Source organism: Thalassophryne amazonica, chromosome 6 (assembly GCF_902500255.1).
Source record: "Thalassophryne amazonica chromosome 6, fThaAma1.1, whole genome shotgun sequence".
NCBI lineage: Eukaryota > Metazoa > Chordata > Actinopteri > Batrachoidiformes > Batrachoididae > Thalassophryne > Thalassophryne amazonica.
The window spans coordinates 40,718,799-40,743,040 of NC_047108.1; the positions used below are offsets into that span (position 1 = coordinate 40,718,799).

General features: G+C 41.3%; 1 protein-coding gene and 1 long non-coding RNA gene across 2 annotated transcripts in view; one reads left to right on the plus strand and one right to left on the minus strand.

The window, feature by feature from the left end:
* si:dkey-150i13.2 (mitochondrial carnitine/acylcarnitine carrier protein) overlaps positions 1 to 24,242 on the plus strand; it is a 72,603-nt gene that overhangs the window by 21,341 nt on the left and 27,020 nt on the right. Inside the window, exon 4 of the mRNA XM_034172048.1 lies at positions 22,884 to 22,974. Coding sequence (XP_034027939.1) covers positions 22,884 to 22,974 — 91 coding nt within the window. The remainder of the gene's footprint in view (positions 1 to 22,883; positions 22,975 to 24,242) is intronic.
* On the minus strand, positions 1,040 to 19,644 carry LOC117512086. Its single transcript, XR_004561204.1, has 4 exons — positions 19,634 to 19,644; positions 17,749 to 17,756; positions 12,572 to 12,574; positions 1,040 to 1,116 (listed from the first exon to the last, which is right to left on the minus strand). It is a non-coding gene; the product is annotated as an uncharacterized LOC117512086 (long non-coding RNA).

The window sequence follows — 24,242 nt, forward strand, 5'->3', positions numbered from 1 at the left end:
GTTATTTTATCCATATGCTACAGCTAACAACACTGATGGACAATAAAAACATGTTTAACAAGAGCAATCAAAGATTTTTGATGTCCCCCAGTCTGGATCCGGATCACCTCCAAAATTCAGTGGAGCCTTCCATGCCCTAATATCTATCTGTGGTGCAAATTTGGTGAGAATCTGTGAAGTAGTTTTGACGTAATCCTTCAAAGCCTGTATAAAGTGAATCTTAATCCAGAATCCGGATACGTATCACCTCCAAAATTGAATGGGTTGTTCCATGGCCTGTTAAGTATCTGTGGTGAAAATTTTGTCAAAATCCGTGCAGTAGTTTTGACGTAATCCTGCTAACAGACAGACAGACAAACAGATAAATAAACGCAGATGATTTTATTATGTCCTTGGCAGACGTGATAAAATAATGTTTTCTTGTGATCAAAATTTCAAAATATTGCCTAAATAGTAAATATAGAAAAGATAATTACGTCACAACTAAAAAGCCAAAAAAAGAACTGTTTTATGACAATATAACCATTCAGAAAGTATCTTAGAAGTGGCGTAGACTAGGGCTGGGTATCGATTCAAATTTCAAGAATCAATTTGCTTCCAGTTCTTAAGATTCAGAATCAGTTATTTCGATTCGATTGAATCACGTGAACTAGTACCGGACAAGTTATGGAAATTGACGTAACGTCTGTCGTTTTACAAAGGGAAAATATCAGCTATATGTTTTAGTTTTAAAGTAATTAACTAATTTTGAAAGTTTTAACATTTAGACACACATGCCGCAAGGCATTATGGGAAGATTAGTTTCCTGACATCAGTGGTGGTTGGTTTGTCGGTATAACACACAAGTTACTGAAACGTGTGGTGGGTTTTAAAAATAAATCTGTATTTGTAAATGTCATTTTTTTCATTTGTTAAAAAAAAGGCAATTTCAAAGCTGAAAATTCTGTTTGTGAATCAGCACTTTTAGCGAATGTGTGGCAACAACTGCTGTTCACACTACCATGAACACTGCCATCTACTGGATGGCAGTGTTCATGGCAAATCAGTAATCAGATTAAAGTTACTTCTTCAAGTCACTGTGCGTTACTATTAGTCAGTCGCAGCATTAAAACTGGCCTGTGGGCAGGGGGAGGCCGGGGTTCAACTGTGCAGCAGCTCAGAGTTGAAAAACAGTAATCTCTCAAACCGCGGTGATACTCAGAGCTATGGGTTTACAGAGACATTTTTACGCTTTTTAAGGCTCTGAGCCACTCTGTGTCTCCTCGCTATAAACAGCTGAAGATCCGAGACATGTTATCAACAAATAATTCTTTTTTCCCCACCAACTGCATCTAAACTCTCTTTCTGAGGAGGACATGAGGTAAAAAAAAAAAAAAACGTTGATAAAACTTTCTTACCTGTCAATCTGATGGTGTTTTAGGTATAAAACAGTACCTATTTTTCTGCTCAGACAGCAAGCCAGGGGCGAATCCAGAGGGAAAACGGCATGGGGGGGGGGTTACTTGGCTCCCCACCACACCCCTAGATTAAACGTCTACTATCAGATATAAATTTCTCATATAAAATGTACTTTAAGTAAAAGTATTGAGTAAAAGTAAAATCCAAAACAAGTGGAGAGTGAAATAGGGACACGAAAAGAAAGCCAGTGTGGTGTCTGGATAAACCAGGAGGGGGGCCTCTGCCCCTATAAAAGCCTGGATACACCTCTGGTGGAGCAGATGGTGTTGGTGATGGGATGAGTGAGCAATAGGTGGATGAATATAGCTGTAATAAAGTTGCCATTCTTTGCCTGAAGATGCAGTCTTTTTCCTGTAAGACCCACACACACTTTTCTGTTAAACACAACATCCAGGCTGTTGTGAAATAGAACAGTCATTTATAGCTACACAGTTGTGCCAAATTTAAGGAAAAGTAAAAAAAAAACTTCAATCTTCACCACCACCAACCACTGCAAAGTAGGCCTGGGTATCGATTCAAATTTCAAGAATAGATTAAATTCCGATTCTAAAGATTCAGAATAGATTATTTCGATTCAGTCCGATCTAGGGCTGGGTATCAATCAAAAATTTTCGATACCGGTACCTTCACTTCAGTACCGTTTCCTGAACGATACTTTTTTTATACAAATTTTATAAGATCAGTTCTAACTAAAAGAAAATTGCATTACACATGGTATAAATCTTGAGTTTTATTTTTCAGATTTGGTAATTTTCCACTCCAAACAGTTTTCTTACAGAAAAAATAAACAACAAATAATTTCCAGTGCAAAAGAACACTTGAAAACACTCTGTTGTTTTTGTCAAAAGCATTTTCTTTCAGACATTTTGGCATGAATGTCACTCCACAGTGCCGTCGTTCTGCACACGCAACTTACATACTGCACGTAGGGCACCATGCAGCCTGGGGTCACCACTAAAACCAGACTCATGAAAAATCATCCTAATAGGCTACTAGTAATGATATATCTAAAATTTGTGTAAAGTATGTTAATAGGTATAAGAAAATTAATCGGAGGAGGAGGTACAGAGGCAGGAAGTGGGCAGCCTCTGTGCGTGTGTCACCACCAGAATCACAGCAGACAGTTTTCCACTGATGGAAAAAGCTGCTGCTGCCCACGCATCTCAGCTCTCCTCTGGTCTTCTCCCAGTCTGGGAGAACCGCGCGCACAGACTGATTGATCGTGCAGGTAACGATCCGCACTGTGCACCGGAATCATTGTTGCCACATCAGAATGTTGCCAGTTTTTTTTAAAAAGAAGAAAACCGCGCTGTTCTTGTCTTTAACATTTCAGGAGAATGAAAGTATAATGACTTGGAAGATGAGTGAGGGTTTTGTTTGAATCTTCCAGATCCAGAGTGTTTTTTTTTAAGCCACTGCATAACTTGAATAGTGTCTAGTGTGACCTCACCCGGATCATTATTGGAATCATGTTTTCTGGAATTCTGAAAAGAGTTGAATGATCCTTTGTTTACAGCCAGGGCTCTGAAACACTTGATGCTTTAAATTCCATATGCAATTAAGTTCCCACTTATGCTCGCTGATGTTAAATAAGCTAACTGCCGTGTAATTGAACATTTTATTTCAAAATTACGATTTAGATCCTGCTAAATGTTTTAGTTCTGTATGCCACGTTTAATGCTGCAGCTGCTGATTCTTTTCATTATTACTCTGATTTTTTTCAGAATTAATTCAGTGTGTAAAATGTCAAATATTTGTGAAAATTTACATTGACTTCAAGATGAAATGAAATGGTCCAAAAATATAAAGAGAATTGAATTGACAGTGATGTAAATTGGAGAAAAACACAAAATCCTGTGTTAAAAGCAAAAACATGAAAAAGGTTTAACTTTTTTTTTTCTGAGAGGAGTTACATTACAATTACATTTTTAAATAATGGTGGTAGTATTCATTTATTTTAAATTTATATTTATTTCTTTTCATGTTCGGTGCCATTGTTAATGCAAAATTATTTATTTACAGCCATTTTCAAAACATGAATAAATTATTACTAAAATAATAACTCAGTATTAATTTAATATTGAGAATTGAGAAGTTATTTTGGAAATAAAGAGAACCGCACTGACAAATTCTGAATTATTGTTCATTTTGGGAGGGCGGGGGGGGGGGGGGGGGGGCACAAAGCATTTGTGCTTAGGGCATCCAAATGGCTAGCACCGGCCCTGTCACACCATACCTCTAAGCTGAGCTCAGCTGGCTGCTGCACATCAGCGCAGGACATCTCGTTGTTTTTTTGGGGGGGGGGGGGGGGGCGTTTTGATCGATTGCAGTTTATTGTTTGTATTACAGCGTTTGGAAAGAGGTGTCATTTGATTTAAACGGCAATTTGCTTTGAAGTTATTAATTCCGACTGGACTCTATCTTTCTAACTTGACTCGGCAGAGCGTACGCTCATGTGTGCCACTAGCTTAGCTTATGGCAAGCTAAAAGTGCACACTCTCATTTTGACCAAACTACTATACAGTTTTTGTATATTCTGCGTTAGTACGCGTCCACGACGGACGTGCTTGATGAATTCCTGCGTAGTTCCCAGATAATTGTGATATATTCCTGTGAGATAATGAGTACATCTCATCTAAATCAATTCTAAAATTTACCGGTAATAAATTTATAAAGATAACTGAAGTTTTAAGAGTGGCTGTAATAAATATTTATGAAACTTAAAGTTTTGGAGCAACTTCACCTGTTACCGCTCAAGCACATTGTAAACACGGACACGATGGAGTTTGATGCGGAAGAGTTCAGAAAGATATGATTGGTGTGATTACCATTTACAATTGGTGATGAAAGACTTGGGTGTTAACTTCATGTTAAAGTCAGAACAAGAAGCTGCACTGAAAGAGATCTATCTGGGAAGAGACACATTCTGTATGTTGTTGCTCCAACGAGAGCAGCACACTGAGCAGCGTGTCAGCAAAGAGCCGTGCAGCGTTTGGAGCTGTTGTGAAAGTGTAGTGACACGGACCCACAACAGGGGGCGCAAATGAACGGTCAATAGATGAGCCAAAAAGTAACAATTTAATGTTGTGAAGGTGCACAACGAATACACAGACAATCTCAGAATCTGATAACAGTCAATCCACAAAGGTGACGTGTGGGCAGGCTCGAGGATAGAAGACGTCTGTCCTGAGAAGAGCCGGAACCACACGATTTCCGCCGCCACCGAACCTGGTGAATACTGGAGCCGCCAAGTCCTGAATTCCCAGGTGATCACCGTCCCCGACTGTCGGATCTGGTACTGCTGGCGAAGAACAAAGACAGTCAAGTGTGGGTGTGTGTACACCCCGTAACAACAACGGTGGGAATGCCACCTCCACCTCCAATACACACTCGTGCAGCGTCTGTGTAACCACTTATCTGACGGACATAGGACGAAACAGTCGCGACCCACGCCGGTCCTCTGGTTGACAGCTGCAAAACAATAGCTTGGAATCAATTAATACAGGCAGAGAAAGTTACCTCCATAGAAGTACGATATCTCGGCAACGAGGTGGAGATGACGTCTGGTCTTTATGGAGTGAGATGCTGTAGAGTAGATGGGTGACAGCTGTCAAGAGATAATGAGTGACAGCTGTCACCCCCGGCTGTGTCCGTGGCGGCAGCGCCCTCTCGTGCCTGAAGCCCGCACTTCAGGCAGGGCGCCCTCTGGTGGTGGGCCAGCAGTACCTCCTCTTCTGGCGGCCCACACAACAGGAGCTGTGTGAACAGAACGGAGGACGACTCTCTTTTCTTTCTCGCAAAAACACAGAAGTGCCAGTTACTTTAATCCGCACAAAAGTGAGTCAAGATTGACACATTTTAATGGCTCTGAGAGGGGTTAAGATGCAGATTTGCTGCTTCTGAAAAGTAGGGAAGCAAAGAACCAACGAAGCAGCGGGCCGGAGCAGTGCTTCATTGCTTCAAGCTTCAAAGCGATGCATGTATTAAGTTGCAGTAACATTAAGTAAATTTACCTGTTGATATCCCAGACGTGGCATTGTCATTGGTGCTCTCAGATGAAGCGGAGTCCGGTGGTGGAGATTTTGAATCAAGCTGCTCGTGCTCTGTAACATCCACAGGCGGACTTGAATGCTGAGAGGAGGACAGCTACGGACTGCTCTTCTTGCATGTGATTAACCTCTGGATACCGAAATTTGTCACCGAAAGACGAGACATGTTTTGATACTCGATACTACCGAAGCATTTTGGTCGGTGCCACAAAAGAACCGAAGCTCGGTACCCAGCCCTAATCCGATCCCATATCGATTTGGGTTAGTGTTATTAAAACTGTTTTTTGAGCTGTTACCTGATTGTCTAGGTGTGCAACATATTAATACTACTTTACAAAATTTTGCCCTCAAAATGCAGGCAGTAGTGTTTTAGAGAGTTAGAAATTAAAAGATTTTCAGGGGGAAAATGGCCCCGGTCTCCTCAGCAAAACAGCAAGAGGAAAGTTCTCCTGCAGCAGGGGAAATAAATATGTTTACAGCCTGGTACAAAAAAGGTTTTGATTTCTGTAGCTAGTTCCCCCTTGATGACAGCTGTATGGAGGGTGATTTTTAAATAACCCATCAGTTTAACATTCTAAGACATAAATTTATGAATGAAGGATGAGGTCACTTTGCATGGGCATTGAGCTGAGTCCATAGCTCCTCTACCAGAGATTGCCAGCTCTGGCTGCTAGCTGTTGTGGACAGTGATGTTTCTCCTTTCTAACACCCCTGTTACACCTTACCTATTTAGCCAGCATATGTTGACCGTATTAATAATGTTGGTATGCGTCTGTTAAGTTATGGGTAAGTTTTTTGTAAGTTAAAAGCATGATGAAGCACTCTGATATACATTGTAATATGGTGAATACGTCAAAAAATTTTGGGCATGCACAATACAGTGGGACAAAAAAAGTATTTAGTCAGCCCCTGACTGTGCAAGTTCTCCTACTTAGAAAAATGAGAGAAGTCTGTAATTTTCACCATAGGTACACTTCAACTATGAGAGACAAAAATCCAGGAAATCACATTGTAGGATTTTTAAAGAATTTATTTGTAAATTATGGTGTAAAATAAGTATTTGGTCAATAACAAAAGTTCAGCTCAATACTTTGTAACATAATCTTTGTTGGCAATGACAGAGGTCAAACATTTCCTGCAAGTCTTCACCAGGTTTGCACACACTGTAGCTGGTATTTTGGCACATTCCTCCATGCAGATCTTCTCTAGAGCAGTGATGTTTTGGGGCTGTCACTGGGCAACACGGACTTTCAACTCCCTCCACAAATTTTCTATGGGGTTGAGGTCTGGAGACTGGCTTGGCCACTCCAGGACCTTGAAATGCTTTTAACGGAGCCACTCCTTCGTTGCTCGAGTGGTGTGTTTAGGATCATTGTCATGCTGGAAGACCCAGCCACGTTGCATCTTCAATGCTCTCACTGATGGAAGGAGGTTTTGGCTTAAAATCTCACAATACATGGCCATGTTCATTCTTCCCTTAACATGGATCAGTCGTCCTGTCCCCTTTGCAGAAAAACAGCCCCAAAACATGATGTTTCACATTAGGTATGGTGTTGTTGGAGTGCAACTCAGCATTCTTCTTCCTCCAAACACGACGAGTTGAGTTTTTACCAAAAAGTTCTATTTTGGTTTCATCTGACCTCATGATATTCTCCCAGTCCTCTTCTGGATCATCCATATGCTCTCTGGCAAACTTCAGACAGAGCTGGACATGTACTGGCTTAAGCAGGGGGACACACCTGGCACTGCAGGATTTGAGTCCCTCTCGGCATAGTGTGTTACTGATGGTAGCCTTTGTTACTTTGGTCCCACCTCTCTGCAGGTCATTCATCAGGTCCCTCTGTGTAGTTCTGGGATTTTTGTTCACCATTCTCATGATCATTTTGACCCCACGGGATGACATCTTGCGTGGAGCCCCAGATTGAGGGAGATTATCAGTGGTTTTGTTTGTCTTCCATTTTCGTACAATTGCTTCCACAGTTGATTTATTCACACTAACCTGCTTGACTATTGTAGATTCACTCTTCCCAGCCTGGTGCAGGTCTACAGTTTTCTTCCTGGTGTCCTTCTACAGCTCTTAGTCTTGGCCATGGTTGAGTTTGGAGTCTGACTGTTTGAGGCTGTGGACAGGTGTCTTTTATACATAACAAGTTCCAACAGGTGCCATTAATACAGGTAACAGGTGGATGACAGAAGAGCTTCATAAAGAAGAAGTTACAGGTCTGTGAGAGCCAGAAATCTTGCTTGTTTGTGGGTGACCAAATCCTTATTTTCCACCATAATTTACAAAAAATTATTTAAAAATCCTACAATGTGATTTTCTGGATTTTTTTTTTCTCATTTTCTCTCTCACAGTTGAAGTGTACCAATGATGATTACAGACCTCTCTTATCTATCTAAGTAGGAGAACTTGCACAATCAGTGGCTGACTAAATACTTTTTTGCCCCACTGCATTTTCGACGTGTGCCAGCGTACGAGGGCTGTCCGTAAAGTATAGGTCCTCTTTATTTTTTTCAAAAACTATATGGATTTCATTCATATGTTTTTACGTCAGACATGCTTGCACCCTCGTGCGCATGCGTGAGTTTTTCCACGCCTGTCGGTGACGTCATTCGCCTGTGAGCACTCCTTGTGGGAGGAGTCGTCCAGCCCCTCGTCGGAATTCCTTTGTCTGAGAAGTTGCTGAGAGACTGGCGCTTTGTTTGATCAAAATTTTTTCTAAACCTGTGAGACACATCGAAGTGGACATGGTTCGAAAAATTAAGCTGGTTTTCAGTGAAAATTTTAACAGCTGATGAGAGATTTTGAGGTGATACTGTCGCTTTAAGGACTTTTCACGGTGCGAGACGTCACGCAGCGCTCTCAGGCAGCATCATCAGCCTGTTTCAAGCTTAAAACCTCCACATTTCAGGCTCTATTGATCCAGGACGTTGTGAGAGAACAGAGAAGTTTCAGAAGAAGTCGGTTTCAGCATTTTATCCGGATATTCCACTGTTAAAGGAGATTTTTTTAATGAAAGACGTGCGGACGGGTCCGCGCGTCGGGACGCAGCCGACGCGGTGCGGCGGCACAGGAAAAACACCTCCGTGTTGATAACCATTTGTAAAATCCAGGCGGCTTTTGATGGCTTTCAGTGGAGTGAGTATATGAGAAATTGTTTATCAGCTGGACATGTTCCAACTTGTCCTCAAGGCTTCCAACAGAGGTGTTTTTCCTGTGGCGGAGCGTCGCGGCGGCTGCGAGCCGACGCTGCAATCCGCCTGCACGTCTTTCATTAAAAAAATCTCCTTTAACAGTGGAATATCCGGATAAAATGCTGAAACCGACTTCTTCTGAAACTTCTCTGTTCTCTCACGACGTCCTGGATCAATAAAGCCTGAAATGTGGAGGTTTTAAGCTTGAAACAGGCTGATGACGCCGCCTGAGAGCGCTGCGCGACGTCTCGCACCGTGAAAAGTCCTTAAAGCGACAGAATCACCTCAAAATCTCTCATCAGCTGTTAAAATTTTCACTGAAGACCAGCTTAATTTTTCGAACCATGTCCACTTCGATGTGTCTCACAGGTTTAGAAAAAATTTTGATCAAACAAAGCGCCAGTCTCTCAGCAACTTCTCAGACAAAGGAATTCCGACGAGGGGCTGGACGACTCCTCCCACAAGGAGTGCTCACAGGCGAATGACGTCACCGACAGGCGTGGAAAAACTCACGCATGCGCACGAGGGTTCAAGCATGTCTGACCTAAAAACATATGAATGAAATCCATATAGTTTTAGAAAAAAATAAAAAGGACCTATACTTTACGGACAGCCCTCGTATGTCTCATATGTGCTGCATATGCGGGACATAACTTGTCGGCAAGTAATGGGACTGTTGACATATAAGTTACTCATAAGTCGAAATACGTCCATTAGGGCCCCTTCACACATAGTATGAATTTGGTCGATTTGCGCATAAAGTGCGCATGAAGCAGGAATCGTATGCAAAACGTGTAAAATCATAGCTGCTTCCAACGCCTCATACACCTGTTGCTACAACTGTGTGCGCACACCAGCAGCTGAAAGACAGAGTGTGCGCTGTGCAATTACATTGAACCCTCTCGCTGCAGGTGTCTGCGAAATTCCAGCTGACACACACCAACATCTAACACCGCTCGTGTGGCCATTCACACTATCATCACGAAAACAGTCTGCAGATAATCACTTTCAAGGAGGATGTGAAATTTGTCTAAGTTCCCCACGAGTGTGGCTTTACAAACAGACACAGTGACACGTTGGTGTGTGCGCTGAACTGACAGAAGGTGTGGCCACCGACAGAAGCAGCTGTGGAGATCTGTCATTCTGGACATCCCAGCTGGACAACAGGTACTGTGTTTGGACAGACATGAACTAACAACTGTCCACTGTGACGCGCGTGTGTCTGCTTGCTGTCCTCACATGGACTTAAATAAAACATATATCGCTGTGGTGACAAAAACTGAAAGTCAAATTTTTCTGAAAAAAATCATAATGTTGCGTAAACATTGTGACAACGATGCATTAAAACATTGCATGCAACGTTTCCACAGTGTTTTTAGGAGTCAACACAATTACGTTGTTACAACGTTAACCTGGAACGTTGCTGAAATGTAACCCCGACGTTGCAGCAACGTTGAGGCAACATTGATTTGTTACCTGGGTGGCACCTGGCTATGTCTCTCTGGCCAAGGTGCAGCCAGGTGTCTATAAGATTAATAGTTCCTGAGGTCTGCAAACCCATTGTAGCTGCCTACAAGGATGAAGCATTTGCTCTTCCAGTGACTCCTGGTAAGTGGTGGGCCACAGCTGAAGAGTTCAAGCACAAATGGAATGTGCCCCATGTGGTCGGTGCCATAGATGGCAAACAGATCGCCATCGCCAAACCTGTGCATTCTGGGTCAGAATATAGGAACTACAAGGGCTTCTTCAGTATTCCACTCCTGGCCTTGGTGGATGCTCAATACCGCTTCATGTGGATAGAGATCAGTGTAGTGGGACATATGTCAGATGCCCAGATGTACAATGATTCAGAGCTGTCAGGTGTGCTAGAAGACAACAGCATTGGACTTCCACCACCGTGCCCTTTGCCGATGATCCACATGGCCGTGACATTCCTTACTTCATCCTAGGTGATGACGCATTTGCACCCCTTCCTCAAGAAGGTCTACAGCAGACAAGGGATGCCTAGGGAAAACCTGAGTGACAACTACCAGATTTCCCGTGGAAGCCGTGTGGTGAAAAACACCATTGGCATCCTTGCAAAGCACTTTTGCTGATTCCTGGCCACCCTGGAACAGGATCCTGAGACAGTCAGAGAGATTATTTGAGGCTGCAGTGGTGCGACACAACTTCAGGAGGATCAGATATCCTGTGCTGCATCCTGCAGAGGATGACTGCGAGGATGAGAACACAATGCCATACATTCTTGAATGTGTCCATCCGGGTATGCATGGAGTCGTACCACACCTTCAACTCCTGAGCCGACTCTTCCATCCTCTCCACTTGACACTCCCACAGGAAGTCTTTTGTCTGCATTTCTTTGTGGTCAGCCAGATGTTTTGAATATACAGTTGTATGTAAAGGTTTGGGCACCCCTGATGATTTCCATGATTTTCCTTTATAAATCATTGGTTGTTTGGATCAATAATTTCAGTTAAATATATCATATAGCAGACAAACACAGTGACATTTGAGAAGTAAAATGAAGTTTATAGGATTTACAGAAAATATGCAATAATTTTTTAAACAAAATTAGGCAGGTGCATAAATTTGGGCACCCAAACAGAAAAAATACATCAATATTTACAACCCCAGTTCCAGTGAAGTTGGGACATTGTGTAGAATGTAAATACAAACATAATACAATGATCTGCAAATCCTCTTCAACCTATATTCAGTTGAATACACCACAAAGACAAGATACTTAATGTTCAAACTGATAAACTTTATTGTTTTGTGCAAATATTTGCTCATTTTGAAATGGATGCCTGCAACACATTTCAAAAAAGGTTTGACAGTAGTATGTTTACCACTGTGTTACATCACCTTTCCTTCAAACAACACTCAATAAGCGTTTGGGAACTGAGGACACTAAGTGTTGAAGTTTTGTAGGTGGAATTCTTTCCCATCCTTGCTTGATGTACGACTTCAGTTGTTCAACAGTCTGAGGTCTCCGTTGTCGTATTTTGCGCTTCATGATGCGCCACACATTTTCAATGGGCGACAGGTCTGGACTGCAGCCAGGCCAGTCTAGTACCCGCACTCTTTTACTCCGAAGCCACGCTGTTGTAACACCTGCAGAATGTGGCTTGGCATTGTCTTGCTGAAATAAGCAGGGATGTCCCTGCAACATGTGTTGCTCCAAAACCTGGCTGTACCTTTCAGCATTGATGGTGCCATCACAGATATATGTAAGTTGCCATGCCATGGGCACTAACACACCCCCATACCATCACAGATGCTGACTTTTGAACTTTGCGCTGGTAACAATCTGGATGGTCTTTTTCCTCTTTTGTCCAGAGGACACGATGTCCATAATTTCCAAAAACAATTTGAAATGTGGACTCATCAGACCACAGCACACTTTTCCACTTTGCGCCCAGAGAAGGCGTGGTGTTTCTGGATGTTGTTGATGTATGGCTTTCGCTTTGCATGGTGGAGTTTTAACTTGCACTTGTAGATGTAGCGATGAACTGTGTTAACTGACAATGGTTTTCTGAAGTGTTCCTGCGCCCATGTGGTAAGATCCTTTACACAATGATGTTGGTTTTTAATGCAGTGCCGCCTGAGGGATTGAAGGTCACGGGCATTCAGTGTTGATTTCCGGTCTTGCCACTTACATGTAGAAAGTTCTCCAGATTCTCTGAATCTTCTGCTTATATTGTGGACTGTAGATGATGGAATCCCTAAATTCCTTGCAATTGAACATTGGCAAACACTGTTCTTAAACTGTTGGACTATTTTTTTCACACAGTTGTTTACAAAGTGGTATTCCTCGCCCCATCTTTGATTGTGAACGGCTGAGCCTTTTGGGGATGCTCCTTTTATACCCACTCATGACACTCACTTGTTTCCAATTAACCTGTTCACCTGAGGAATGTTCCAAAAAGGTGTTCTTTGAGCATTCATCAACTTTCCCAGTCTTTTGTTGCCCCTGTCCCAGCTTTTTTGAAATGTGTTACAGGCATCCATTTCAAAATGAGCAAATATTTGCGCAAAAACAAAAAAGTCTATCAGTTTGAACATTAAATATCTTGTCTTTATGGTGTATTTAGTTGAATATAGGTTGAATAGGATTCGCAAACCATTGTATTCTGTTTTTATTTACATTTCACACAACGTCCCAACTTCATTGGAATTGGGGTTGTAGTAGATCCTCCTTATGCAGAAATAATAGCCTCTAAACACTTCCTATAGCTTTCAGTGAGAGTCTGGATTCTGGTTGAAGGTATTTTGGATCATTCTTCTTTACAAAACATCACGGGTTTGTTGGTTTCCGAGCATGGACAGCCCACTTAAAATCACACCACCGATTTTCAATAATATTGAGGTCTGGGGACTGAGATGGCCATTCCAGTACATTGTACTTGTTCCTCTGCATGAATGCCTTAGTAGATTTTGAGCAGTGTTTAGGGTCGTTGTCTTGTTGAAAGATCCAGCTCTGGCGCAACTTCAACTTTGTTATTGATTCATGAACATTGTTCTCAAGAATCTGCTGATATTGACTGGTATCCATGTGACCCTCAACTTTTAACAAGATTCCCAGTACCTGTATAGTTGAATGATGCACAGAGACACTATCTGCAGCAAGATCATGTTGTTGGTCTTTGAAGCAGGTCTGTGGGTTGACTCTGACTGTTTTCACAATTCTTTGCTTCACCTTATCTGAGACTTTTCTTGGCCTGCCACTTTGGGCCTTAACTACTACTGTGCGTGTGGTCTTCCATTTACTCACTATGTTCCTCACAGTGGAAACTGACAGCTGAAATCTCTGAGATAGCTTTTTGTATCCTTCCCTAAACCATGATGTTGAACAATCTTTGTTTTCAGGTCATTTGAGAGTTGTTTAGAGGCTCCCATGTTGCCACTCATTAGAAGAGATGCAAAGAGGGGAAACATTTGCAAATGGCCACCTTAAATACCTTTTCTCATGACTGGATTCACTTGTGTAAGGAGGTCAAGGGTCAGTGAGCTTACCAAACCAATTTTGTGTTCCAATAATTAGTGCTAAATGTATTCAAATCAATAAAATGACAAGGGTGCCCAAATTAATGCAGCTGTCCAATTTTGTTTAAATGATTATTGCATACTTTATGTAAATACTAGAAACTTCATTTCACTTCTCAGATATCAGTGTGTTTGACTGCTATATGATAAATGTAACTGAAATTTCTTATCCAGACAACCAATGATTTATAAAGGAAAATCATGAAAACTATCAGGGGTGTCCAAACGTTTGCATACAACTGTATGCAGGGGTTGGCCAGCAGAAATTCAACCACCTCCTCTTTCTGCTCCTTTTTGAGGCCTGTTACAACACAAAGAGTGGGCTTCTTCCTCTACGGGACTGGAGGAGGTGCAGAGATGTCTGACTGCACATGGCTCTCCTTTGCTTCCTCTGGCTCAGACTCGTTCTCCCGAACATCAGGCACAACAGCAGGAGGAACTACTGCAGACGGAGCAGCAGCAGGAGGAACACCTGCAGGAACACCCTGAGGAGCATCAACAGGAGGTGCAGGCTCTGGTTTGGAACGAGACTTGGCGTCACTGTCCTTTTTTGGCATACTGCAGGAATGAAACTAAATGAATACGGGGCAGCAGGGTTTATGTCAATCGTAAGTGTGCATGTGAGAGAAAACTGATTCGTAGTGGCACACTGTGAAGGGGAAACGTGATGCTGTATGACTGTTCGTATCAGTTCTTGACAGCTTTCATGTCAATTTGTAGCAACGCATGACAGTATGGGCTTCAAGAACCATCAAGAATACACTATGAATGCTGTCATGCTCTATTACAAATCACCACTAAACGCCACGTATTGACACGCTCAGTTGCGAACCCCACGAATTGAGGGTGATTCATGACAGTTGTGGAAGATTTTTTGACAACCAAAACCATGCTCCACAAATATCACGCACTGACACATACTGTTAAGAACCCTATTTAGATGCATTAAGTCACATTAAGAATGTCAGGAATGTGCCACAAATGACGGAAATACAACCCCTGGCAAAAATTATGGAATCACCGGCCTCGGAGGATGGTCATTCGGTTGTTTAATTTTGTATAAAAAAAGCAGATCACAGACACGACACAAAACTAAAGTCATTTCAAATGGCAACTTTCTGGCTTTAAGAAACACTATAAGAAATCAGGAAAAAAAATTGTGGCAGTCAGTAACGGTTACTTTTTTAGACCAAGCAGAGGGAAAAAAATATGGAATCACTCAATTCTGAGGAAAAAATTATGGAATCATGAAAAACAAAAGAACGCTCCAACACATCACTAGTATTTTGTTGCACCACCTCTGGCTTTTATAATATCTTGCAGTCTCTGAGGCATGGACTTAATGAGTGACAAACAGTACTCTTCCTCAATCTGGCTCCAACTTTCTCTGATTGCTGTTGCCAGATCAGCTTTGCAGGTTGGAGCCTTGTCATGGACCATTTTCTTCAACTTCCACCAAAGATTTTCAATTGGATTAAGATCCGGACTATTTGCAGGCCATGACATTGACCCTGTGTGTCTTTTTGCAAGGAATGTTTTCACAGTTTTTGCTTTATGGCAAGATGCATTATCATCTTGCAAAATGATTTCATCATCCCCAAACATCCTTTCAATTGATGGGATAAGAAAAGTGTCCAAAATATCAACGTAAACTTGTGCATTTATTGATGATGTAATGACAGCCATCTCCCCAGTGCCTTTACCTGACATGCAGCCCCATATCATCAATGACTGTGGAAATTTACATGTTCTCTTCAGGCAGTCATTTTTATAAATCTCATTGGAACGGCACCAAACAAAAGTTCCAGCATCATCACCTTGCCCAATGCAGATTCGAGATTCATCACTGAATATGACTTTCATCCAGTCATCCACAGTCCATGATTGCTTTTCCTTAGCCCATTATAACCTTGTTTTTTTCTGTTTAGGTGTTAATGATGGCTTTCGTTTAGCTTTTCTGTATGTAAATCCCATTTCCTTTAGGCGGTTTCTTACAGTTCGGTCACAGACGTTGATTCCAATTTCCTCCCATTCGTTCCTCATTTGTTTTGTTGTGCATTTTCGATTTTTGAGACATATTGCTTTAAGTTTTCTGTCTTGACGCTTTGATGTTTTCCTTGGTCTACCAGTATGTTTGCCTTTAACAACCTTCCCATGTTGTTTGTATTTGGTCCAGAGTTTAGACACAGCTGACTGTGAACAACCAACATCTTTTGCAACATTGCGTGATGATTTACCCTCTTTTAAGAGTTTGATCATCCTCTCCTTTGTTTCAATTGACATCTCTCGTGTTGGAGCCATGATTCATGTCAGTCCACTTGGTGCAACAGCTCTCCAAGGTGTGATCACTCCTTTTTAGATGCAGACTAACGAGGAAATCTGATTTGATGCAGGTGTTAGTTTTGGGGATGAAAATTTACAGGGTGATTCCATAATTTATTCCTCAGAATTGAGTGAGTCCATATTTTTTTCCCTCTGCTTGGTCTAAAAAAGTAACCATTACTGACTGCCACAATTTTTTTTTTCTTGATTTCTTATAGTGTTTCTTAAAGCCAGAAAGTTGCCATTTGAAATGACTTTAGTTTTGTGTCATGTCTGTGATCTGCTTTTTTTCTACAAAATTAAACAACTGAATGAACATCCTCCGAGGCCGGTGATTCCATAATTATTGCCAGGGGTTGTATGACATTCACAATCCATCGTGCCTATGTGTGCGAAGCTCATTGCATACAGGAGTTAATTGACCAACATATCTCTTTTAAATGTCCTATGTGGCAACATTTGGGGTTCCTCATGACCTACAGCAGCAGTAAAGAGTGAGTCATGATTTGCCCAAAGAGTGTGTGCCGATGTTGTTCTGCACTTATCGGGTATGTGAATGGAAACACACTGGCATTATGGTTCAGTACGAGTTCGGTACAGTGGGTACCGAACTCGTACTGAACCATAATGTCTAAACTAAAGTGTGAACTGAACCATGACTTCTGTGTACCATGACACCCCTAGTCAATATTTTTAAAACCCATTCCCCAGCCATCCTTCATGAAAACCTTTGCCCACTCCGAAAAAAATAATTTAATAAAACAACCAAACCAAGGTTAGCCTGTTAGTTGCCTGTTTTTGTACCAGTTGGTGCCAGATCTGTTCTACATTATGCACAACTATCATACTCCGAACAAAAAAAAAAATTGTGTCCGTGTGTAAAATAATTTATGAATTAAAAGAAATCCCCATGTAGAACAAAAATTATTACATATACATTTATGGAACTTGGGAAAATCCACACCAATGACATTATCACAGGTAAGATATAGAAGCCAGGAGAAAAACCTTGTGAAAACTCTATGTTTTGCCTTTTGTGACATGTTGGGGTCATGAAATTAATTTAATTTAGAGGGTGGGCGTTGCATCAGCTTTAATAACAGAAAATTTAAGGTGAGCATTTAACAGATACAGATTCTTTATTGTCATTGTAACATATACAATGAAAGGTAAAGTGTAAACCTTTCAGTGCAAATATAAACCTGAGTAAACCACACGTAGACTTGAAAGGTCTGGAGAAGACAATAAAAATAAACATAAAAATTAACTGAAAGAAAGAGGTATATCCAGAGCACAAATTAAAAAGAAAAAAAAATTATAAGAACGTAGTGGCAAAAAAGAGATTGCATATAACAAAAGAGAAAACTGTGTATAAAACTGTGGATATTTTGCTGGCATTGCAAATAAACAAATATTGCACTAATTTCAAGTGTGACATGTGACATGGCATTTAAGCAACTTTCATTAAAAAATTATTTAATTTATTGTGGGCATTTAAGCAGCTTCCATTAAAAAGTGAATAGGCGTTTGGATATGGTATTTGTGATATTTTGGTTATGTGGGTCTTCATATTTTTAAAGAATGCACCGTGATTTGATCTCTCCTGATGGCTTTTATACCTCTCTGATGTGCTTGTGTTGGTGCTTCACAGGCAGCAACAGCTGTTTGGACTTCATACTTAACAAGCTGTAAACTCCAGCTCAGGAAATCAACCTTGATTTTTTAATCCAGTGGTGTCTAAAGTATTCCAGAAAGGGCCGAGAGGTGATGTTAATCAAAGTGAAATTAATCAGTCAAAATCACCTGCTAAAGTAAGTGGCTGCAAAGAAAACCTGCACCCTCTCGGCCTTTCTGGAATACTTTGGACACCACTGTTTTAATCTGTTGATGTCTCACTTAAGCCCCTTTCACACTGGCGTATTCATAGAGCTGTGGCGTATCATCTACATCGAGCTGAGCAGTTCTCTGACCACTTTTAGCAGCTCTACAACTAGTTTTTTCTCCCTACGCAGCAGTATGTTGAGGGCTACACGTGTAGGATGGAAGAAATTAAACATGTTTAATTTTCTTCGGCGTAGAGCGCTGGACACAGTTTTAAGCAGGTCTGTGCAGCACAGCATTACTGCAAGCAAGTCTGTACAACACGGCACTCCTGTACACAACCAAAAACTGAGTGCGTGAATCCAGAGTGAATCAGCTGAGAACATGATCACACAGCCCACAGCGCCTGTGTGTGCTCACAGCTGATGTAACTGATGGACGTGTGTGTGCTCAGAACAGGAAATCGAACCTCAACTCAGAAATCCAGAAACAGCAGGTCTCTCTCTCTCTCTCTCTCTCTTTCTGATCAAACAATAAGCGCTGTGACTTTAAAATAAAAGTGCCATCGCTGCATGTCGGTGCGATCATCAAACACCCTGATCGATCAGGTCTGATCAAACCTGAATAAGCGCTGTGACTCTTTAAAATAAAAGCCTCATCGCTGCATGTTGGTGCGCTCATCAAATCAAAATCAAATCAAATCAATTTTATTTATATAGCGCCAAATCACAACATACAGTCGCCCCAAGGCGCTTTATATTGTAAGGCAAAAGCCATACAATAAATACAGAAAAACCTCAACGGTCAAAACAACCCCCTATGAGCAAGCACTTGGCGACAGTGGGAAGGAAAACTCCCTTTTAACAGGAAGAAACCTCCAGCAGAACCAGGCTCAGGGAGGGGCAGTCTTCTGCTGGGACTGGTTGGGGCTGAGGGGAGCGAATCAGGAAAAAGACATGCTGTGGAAGAGAGCAGAGATCAATCACCAATGATTAAAAGCAGAGTGGTGCATACAGAGCAAAAAGAGGTGAATAAAAAGAAACACTGGGTGCACCATGGGAAACCCCCCAGCAGTCTAAGTCTATAGCAGCATAACTAAGGGATGGTTCAGGGTCACCTGATCCAGCCCTAACTGTAAGCTTTTTCAAAAAGGAAAGTTTTAAGCTTAATCTTAAAAGTAGAGAGGGTGTCTGTCTCCCTAATCCGAATTGGGAGCTGGTTCCACAGGAGAGGAGCCTGAAAGCTGAAGGCTCTGCCTCCCATTCTACTCTCACAAACCCTAGGAACGACAAGTAAGCCTGCAGTCTGAGAGCGAAGCACTCTATTGGTGTGATATGGTACTATGAGGTCCCTAAGATAAGATGGAACCTGATTATTCAAAACCTTATAAGTAAGAAGAAGAATTTTAAATTCTATTCTGGAATTAACAGGGAGCCAATGAAGAGAAGCTAATATGGATGAAATATGCTCTCTCCTTCTAGTCCCCGTCAGTACTCTAGCTGCAGCATTTTGAATTAACTGAAGGCTTTTCAGGGAACAACCTGATAATAATGAATTACAGTAGTCCAGCCTAGAAGAAATAAATGCATGAATTAGCTTTTCAGCATCACTCTGAGACAAGACCTTTCTAATTTTAGAGATATTGCGCAAATGCAAAAAAGCAGTCCTACATATTTGCTTAATATGCGCATTGAAGGACATATCCTGATCAAAAATGACTCCAAGATTTCTCATAGTATTACTGGAGGTCAGGGTAATGCCATCCAGAGTAAGGATCTGGTTAGACACCATGTTTCTAAGATTTGTGGGGCCAAGTACAATAACTTCAGTTTTATCTGAATTTAAAAGCAGGAAATTAGAGGTCATCCATGGCTTTATGTCTGAAAGACATTCCTGCAGTTTAACTAATTGGTGTGTGTCCTCTGGCTTCATGGATAGATAAAGCTGGGTATCATCTGCGTAACAATGAAAATTTAAGCAATGCTTTCTAATAATACTGCCTAAGGGAAGCATGTATAAAGTGAATAAAATTGGTCCTAGCACAGAACCTTGTGGAACTCCATAATTAACCTTAGTCCGTGAAGAAGACTCCCCATTTACATGAACAAATTGTAATCTATGAGATAAATATGATTCAAACCACTGCAGCGCAGTGCCTTTAATACCTATGGCATGCTCTAATCTCTGTAATAAAATTTTATGGTCAACAGTATCAAAAGCTGCACTGAGGTCTAACAGGACGAGCACAGAGATGAGTCCACTGTCTGAAGCCATAAGAAGATCATTTGTAACCTTCACTAATGCTGTTTCTGTACTATGATGAATTCTGAAACCTGACTGAAACCTTCAAATAGACCATTCCTCTGCAGATGATCAGTTAGCTGTTTTACAACTACCCTTTCAAGAATTTTTGAGAGAAAAGGAAGGTTGGAGATTTGCCTATAATTAGCTAAGATAGCTGGGTCAAGTGATGGCTTTTTAAGTAATGGTTTAATTACTGCCACCTTAAAAGCCTGTGGTACATAGCCAACTAATAAAGATAGATTGATCATATTTAAGATTGAAGCATTAATTAATGGTAGGGCTTCCTTGAGCAGCCTGGTAGGAATGGGGTCTAATAGACATGTTGATGGTTTGGAGGAAGTGACTAATGAAAGTAACTCAGACAGAACAATCGGAGAGAAAGAGTCTAACCAAATACCAGCATTACTGAAAGCAGTCGAACATAAAGATATGTCTTTGGGATGGTTATGAATAATTTTTTCTCTAATAGTTAAAATTTTATTTGCAAAGAAAGTCATGAAGTCATTACTAGTTAAAGTTAAAGGAATACTCGGCTCAATAGAGCTCTGACTCTTTGTCAGCCTGGCTACAGTGCTGAAAAGAAACCTGGGGTTGTTCTTATTTTCTTCAATTAGTGATGAATAGTAAGATGTCCTAGCTTTACGGAGGGCTTTTTTATAGAGCAACAGACTCTTTTTCCAGGCTAAATGAAGATCATCTAAATTAGTGAGACGCCATTTCCTCTCCAGCTTGCGGGTTATCTGCTTTAAGCTGCGTGTTTGTGGGTTATACCACAGAGTCAGGCACTTCTGATTTAAGGCTCTCTTTTTCAGAGACTACAGCATCCAAAGTTGTGCTCAATGAGGATGTAAAGCTATTGACGAGATAACCTATCTCACTCACAGAGTTTAGGTAGCTACTCTGCACTGTGTTGGTATATGGCATTGAAGAACATAACAAAGAAGGAATCATATCCTTAAACCTAGTTACAGCGCTTTCAGAAAGATGTCTACTGTAATGAAACGTATTCCCCACCGCTGGGTAGTCCATTAAAGTAAATGTAAATGTTATTAAGAAATGATCAGACAAAAAGGGGTTTTCAGGGAATACTGTTAAGTCTTCAATTTCTATGCCATATGTTAGAACAAGATCTAAAGTGTGGCTAAGGTGGTGGGTGGGCTCATTTACAGTTTGAGCGAAGCCAACTGAGTCTAATAATAGATTAAATGCAGTGCTGAGGCTGTCATTCTCAGCATCTATGTGGATGTTAAAATCACCCACTATAATTATCTTATCTGAGCTAAGCACTAAGTCAGACAAAAGGTCTGAAAATTCACAGAGAAACTCACAGTAACGACCCGGTGGACGATAGATAATAACAAAAAAAACTGGTTTTTGGGACTTCCAATTTGGATGGACAAGACTAAGAGTCAAGCTTTCAAATGAATTAAAGCTCTATCTGGGTTTTTGATTAATTAATAAGCTGGAATGGAAGATTGCTGCTAATCCTCCTCCTCGGCCCGTGCTACGAGCATTCTGGCAATTAGTGTGACTCGGGGGTTTGACTCATTTAAACTAACATATTCATCCTGCTGTAACCAGGTTTCTGTAAGGCAGAATAAATCAATATGTTGATCAATTATTATATCATTTACTAACAGGGACTTAGAAGAGAGAGACCTAATGTTTAATAGACCACATTTAACTGTTTTAGTCTGTGGTGCAGTTGAAGGTGCTATATTATTTTTCTTTTTGAATTTTTATGCTTAAATAGATTTTTGCTGGTTATTAGTGGTCTGGGAGCAGGCACCGTCTCTACGGGGATGGGGTAATGAGGGGATGGCAGGGGGAGAGAAGCTGCAGAGAGGTGTGTAAGACTACAACTCTGCTTCCTGGTCCCAACCCTGGATAGTCACGATTTGGAGGGTTTAATAAAATTGGCCAGATTTCTAGAGATGATCATCAGACGACCTGATCGATCAGGTCTGATCAGATCAGTGGACCTGATCGGAGCAGGCGGAGCTTTAAAAGTTTAGAGTCACAGCGCTTCATTCACAGCAGCTTTTACCACAGCCAGACTCGGCAGCATCTGTACACAATGAAAATGATCACCCAAGACAAAAAAAAAAAAATGTTAAATGACTCGGTTTCTGACGTGCACCACACCTTGCAGTAGAGAACATAGCGCACTTCCACAGAGGCAGAAAATAGCAGCTTTTGGCTACATATGTGGCAGTAATGAAACTGTAAAAACCTCATGATACAGTCCACTGTTGTCCAAAAGCAGTGATGTGTTCTGCACAGCCAGCAGGAGTGAACTGGTTTTAAATAGTGGCAAGGGCTACACACGACTGTGCACACATTAAAAAGCGAACACACGCAGCTGCGAACACGAGAAACAACACGGACACGACGGAAAAAGGCTGAGTACGCGAGCATTTCGGGCATATTTAAATGAAACACAACTCCGCAATACGCCAGTGTGAAAGGGGCTTTAGGCTTTTAAGGGAATGAGACATGCGGTCGTGACGCACGCTGTGATGTCAAGTGACCGTAGTGAATTGAAATGTTGGTTGCTACCTTTCGAAAATGTCTGGATCAGCCAGGACAGCTGTAATTTTTTGCATAATTTTTCAAAAATCTGCTTTCATTCGCATACAGAATTGTGTTTCAGTGATTCTGTTGTATTTTCTTGTATTTTCTGTTCAGGTACGCTCAAGTATTCCTGTCTGGCTGTCTGGCAGGAGTTTTCACAACAGTCATTGTAGCTCCAGGAGAGAGAATCAAGTGCTTGCTACAGGTGATGTGCGCGCGTGTGTGTGTGCGTGCGCGCGTGATTCACGAACCCACTATCATTTTGCGAAAGCTTTGTGTCTGTCCGTCTGTCTGTCTGTGCTCAGCATAAGTCCAGAGTCTTCAAATTCACAGGGAACATTCTTGGGACACAGACCTTGGACAAGTTCAAAGATGGCTAACCTTGACTTATTTTAAGAGGTCAAAAGGTCACATTCTGTTTCCAATTTTTATGCTCATACAGCCAAGGGTATTTTAGCATTGAGTTATATTTTCCTTTGCCCAGTCTCATGTTATTTTTTTGTGCTCCCGTCACGAAATGATAAAAATTTTCATGACTTTTTTTTAAACTCACTATTACTAACCCCACTCCTACCCCCAACCCTAACCATAACCACCCCCCCCCCCCCCCCCGCTTCACTTTTAATTTCGTGCAGCCATCACAGAATGAATTACAATGAATTTGTGCTGCCGTAACGAAAATGAGGTGCTTTTCATGACAATATCACGAACCAATAGATTAATGTATGTTTCATGCTGAATCACGACTTGCTGTGAGACTGGGTTGTGGATTTGATCATCTGCACTTGAACCAACAATCTCAAAAAAGTTATGAACATATTTCAGTGAAATTTTGTGGAGCTGTGACTCATGGGTCAACAAAGTTAGTTATTTTTTTTTTTATCAAAATTGTTTTGTTTCTCTCTCTCTCTCTCTCTCTCACAAAAAACAGATAACACAAACTTAAAATAACCCTCCCACCCCACCCCTTCTGAACCAGATCACACACACTGATTTTTTTTTTTAAGTTGAACAGGCATCTAAATAAAGCCAAACACAGTATTGGATATGTTGGCATGTATCACAAAACCTAATGGTATTTAAACTAAAATTCTCAAAATAAGATAAAAAGCCTGCCATGTATCAAAATAAACCTTAACAGACACTTTTACAGTGTATCTGGTCTTTTACAAATGAATATGATACATGACCTGTTGTGAAAGTGTCATGACACGGACCCACAACAGGGGGCGGTAATGAACGGACAATGGATAAGACAAAAAATAATCACCGCCAATCTCTCACCGCCGCAACCTTGGCCGGATCAGGGGCGACGGAGTTGGAGGAGATTATGAACCCCAGGAAGGACAAAGAAGTGCGGTGGAACTCGCACTTCTCGCCCTTCACAAACAGCCGGTTCTCCAACAACCGCTGTAGGACCTGACGTACATGCTTGACATGGGTCTCAGGATCCGGAGAAAAGATGAGTATATC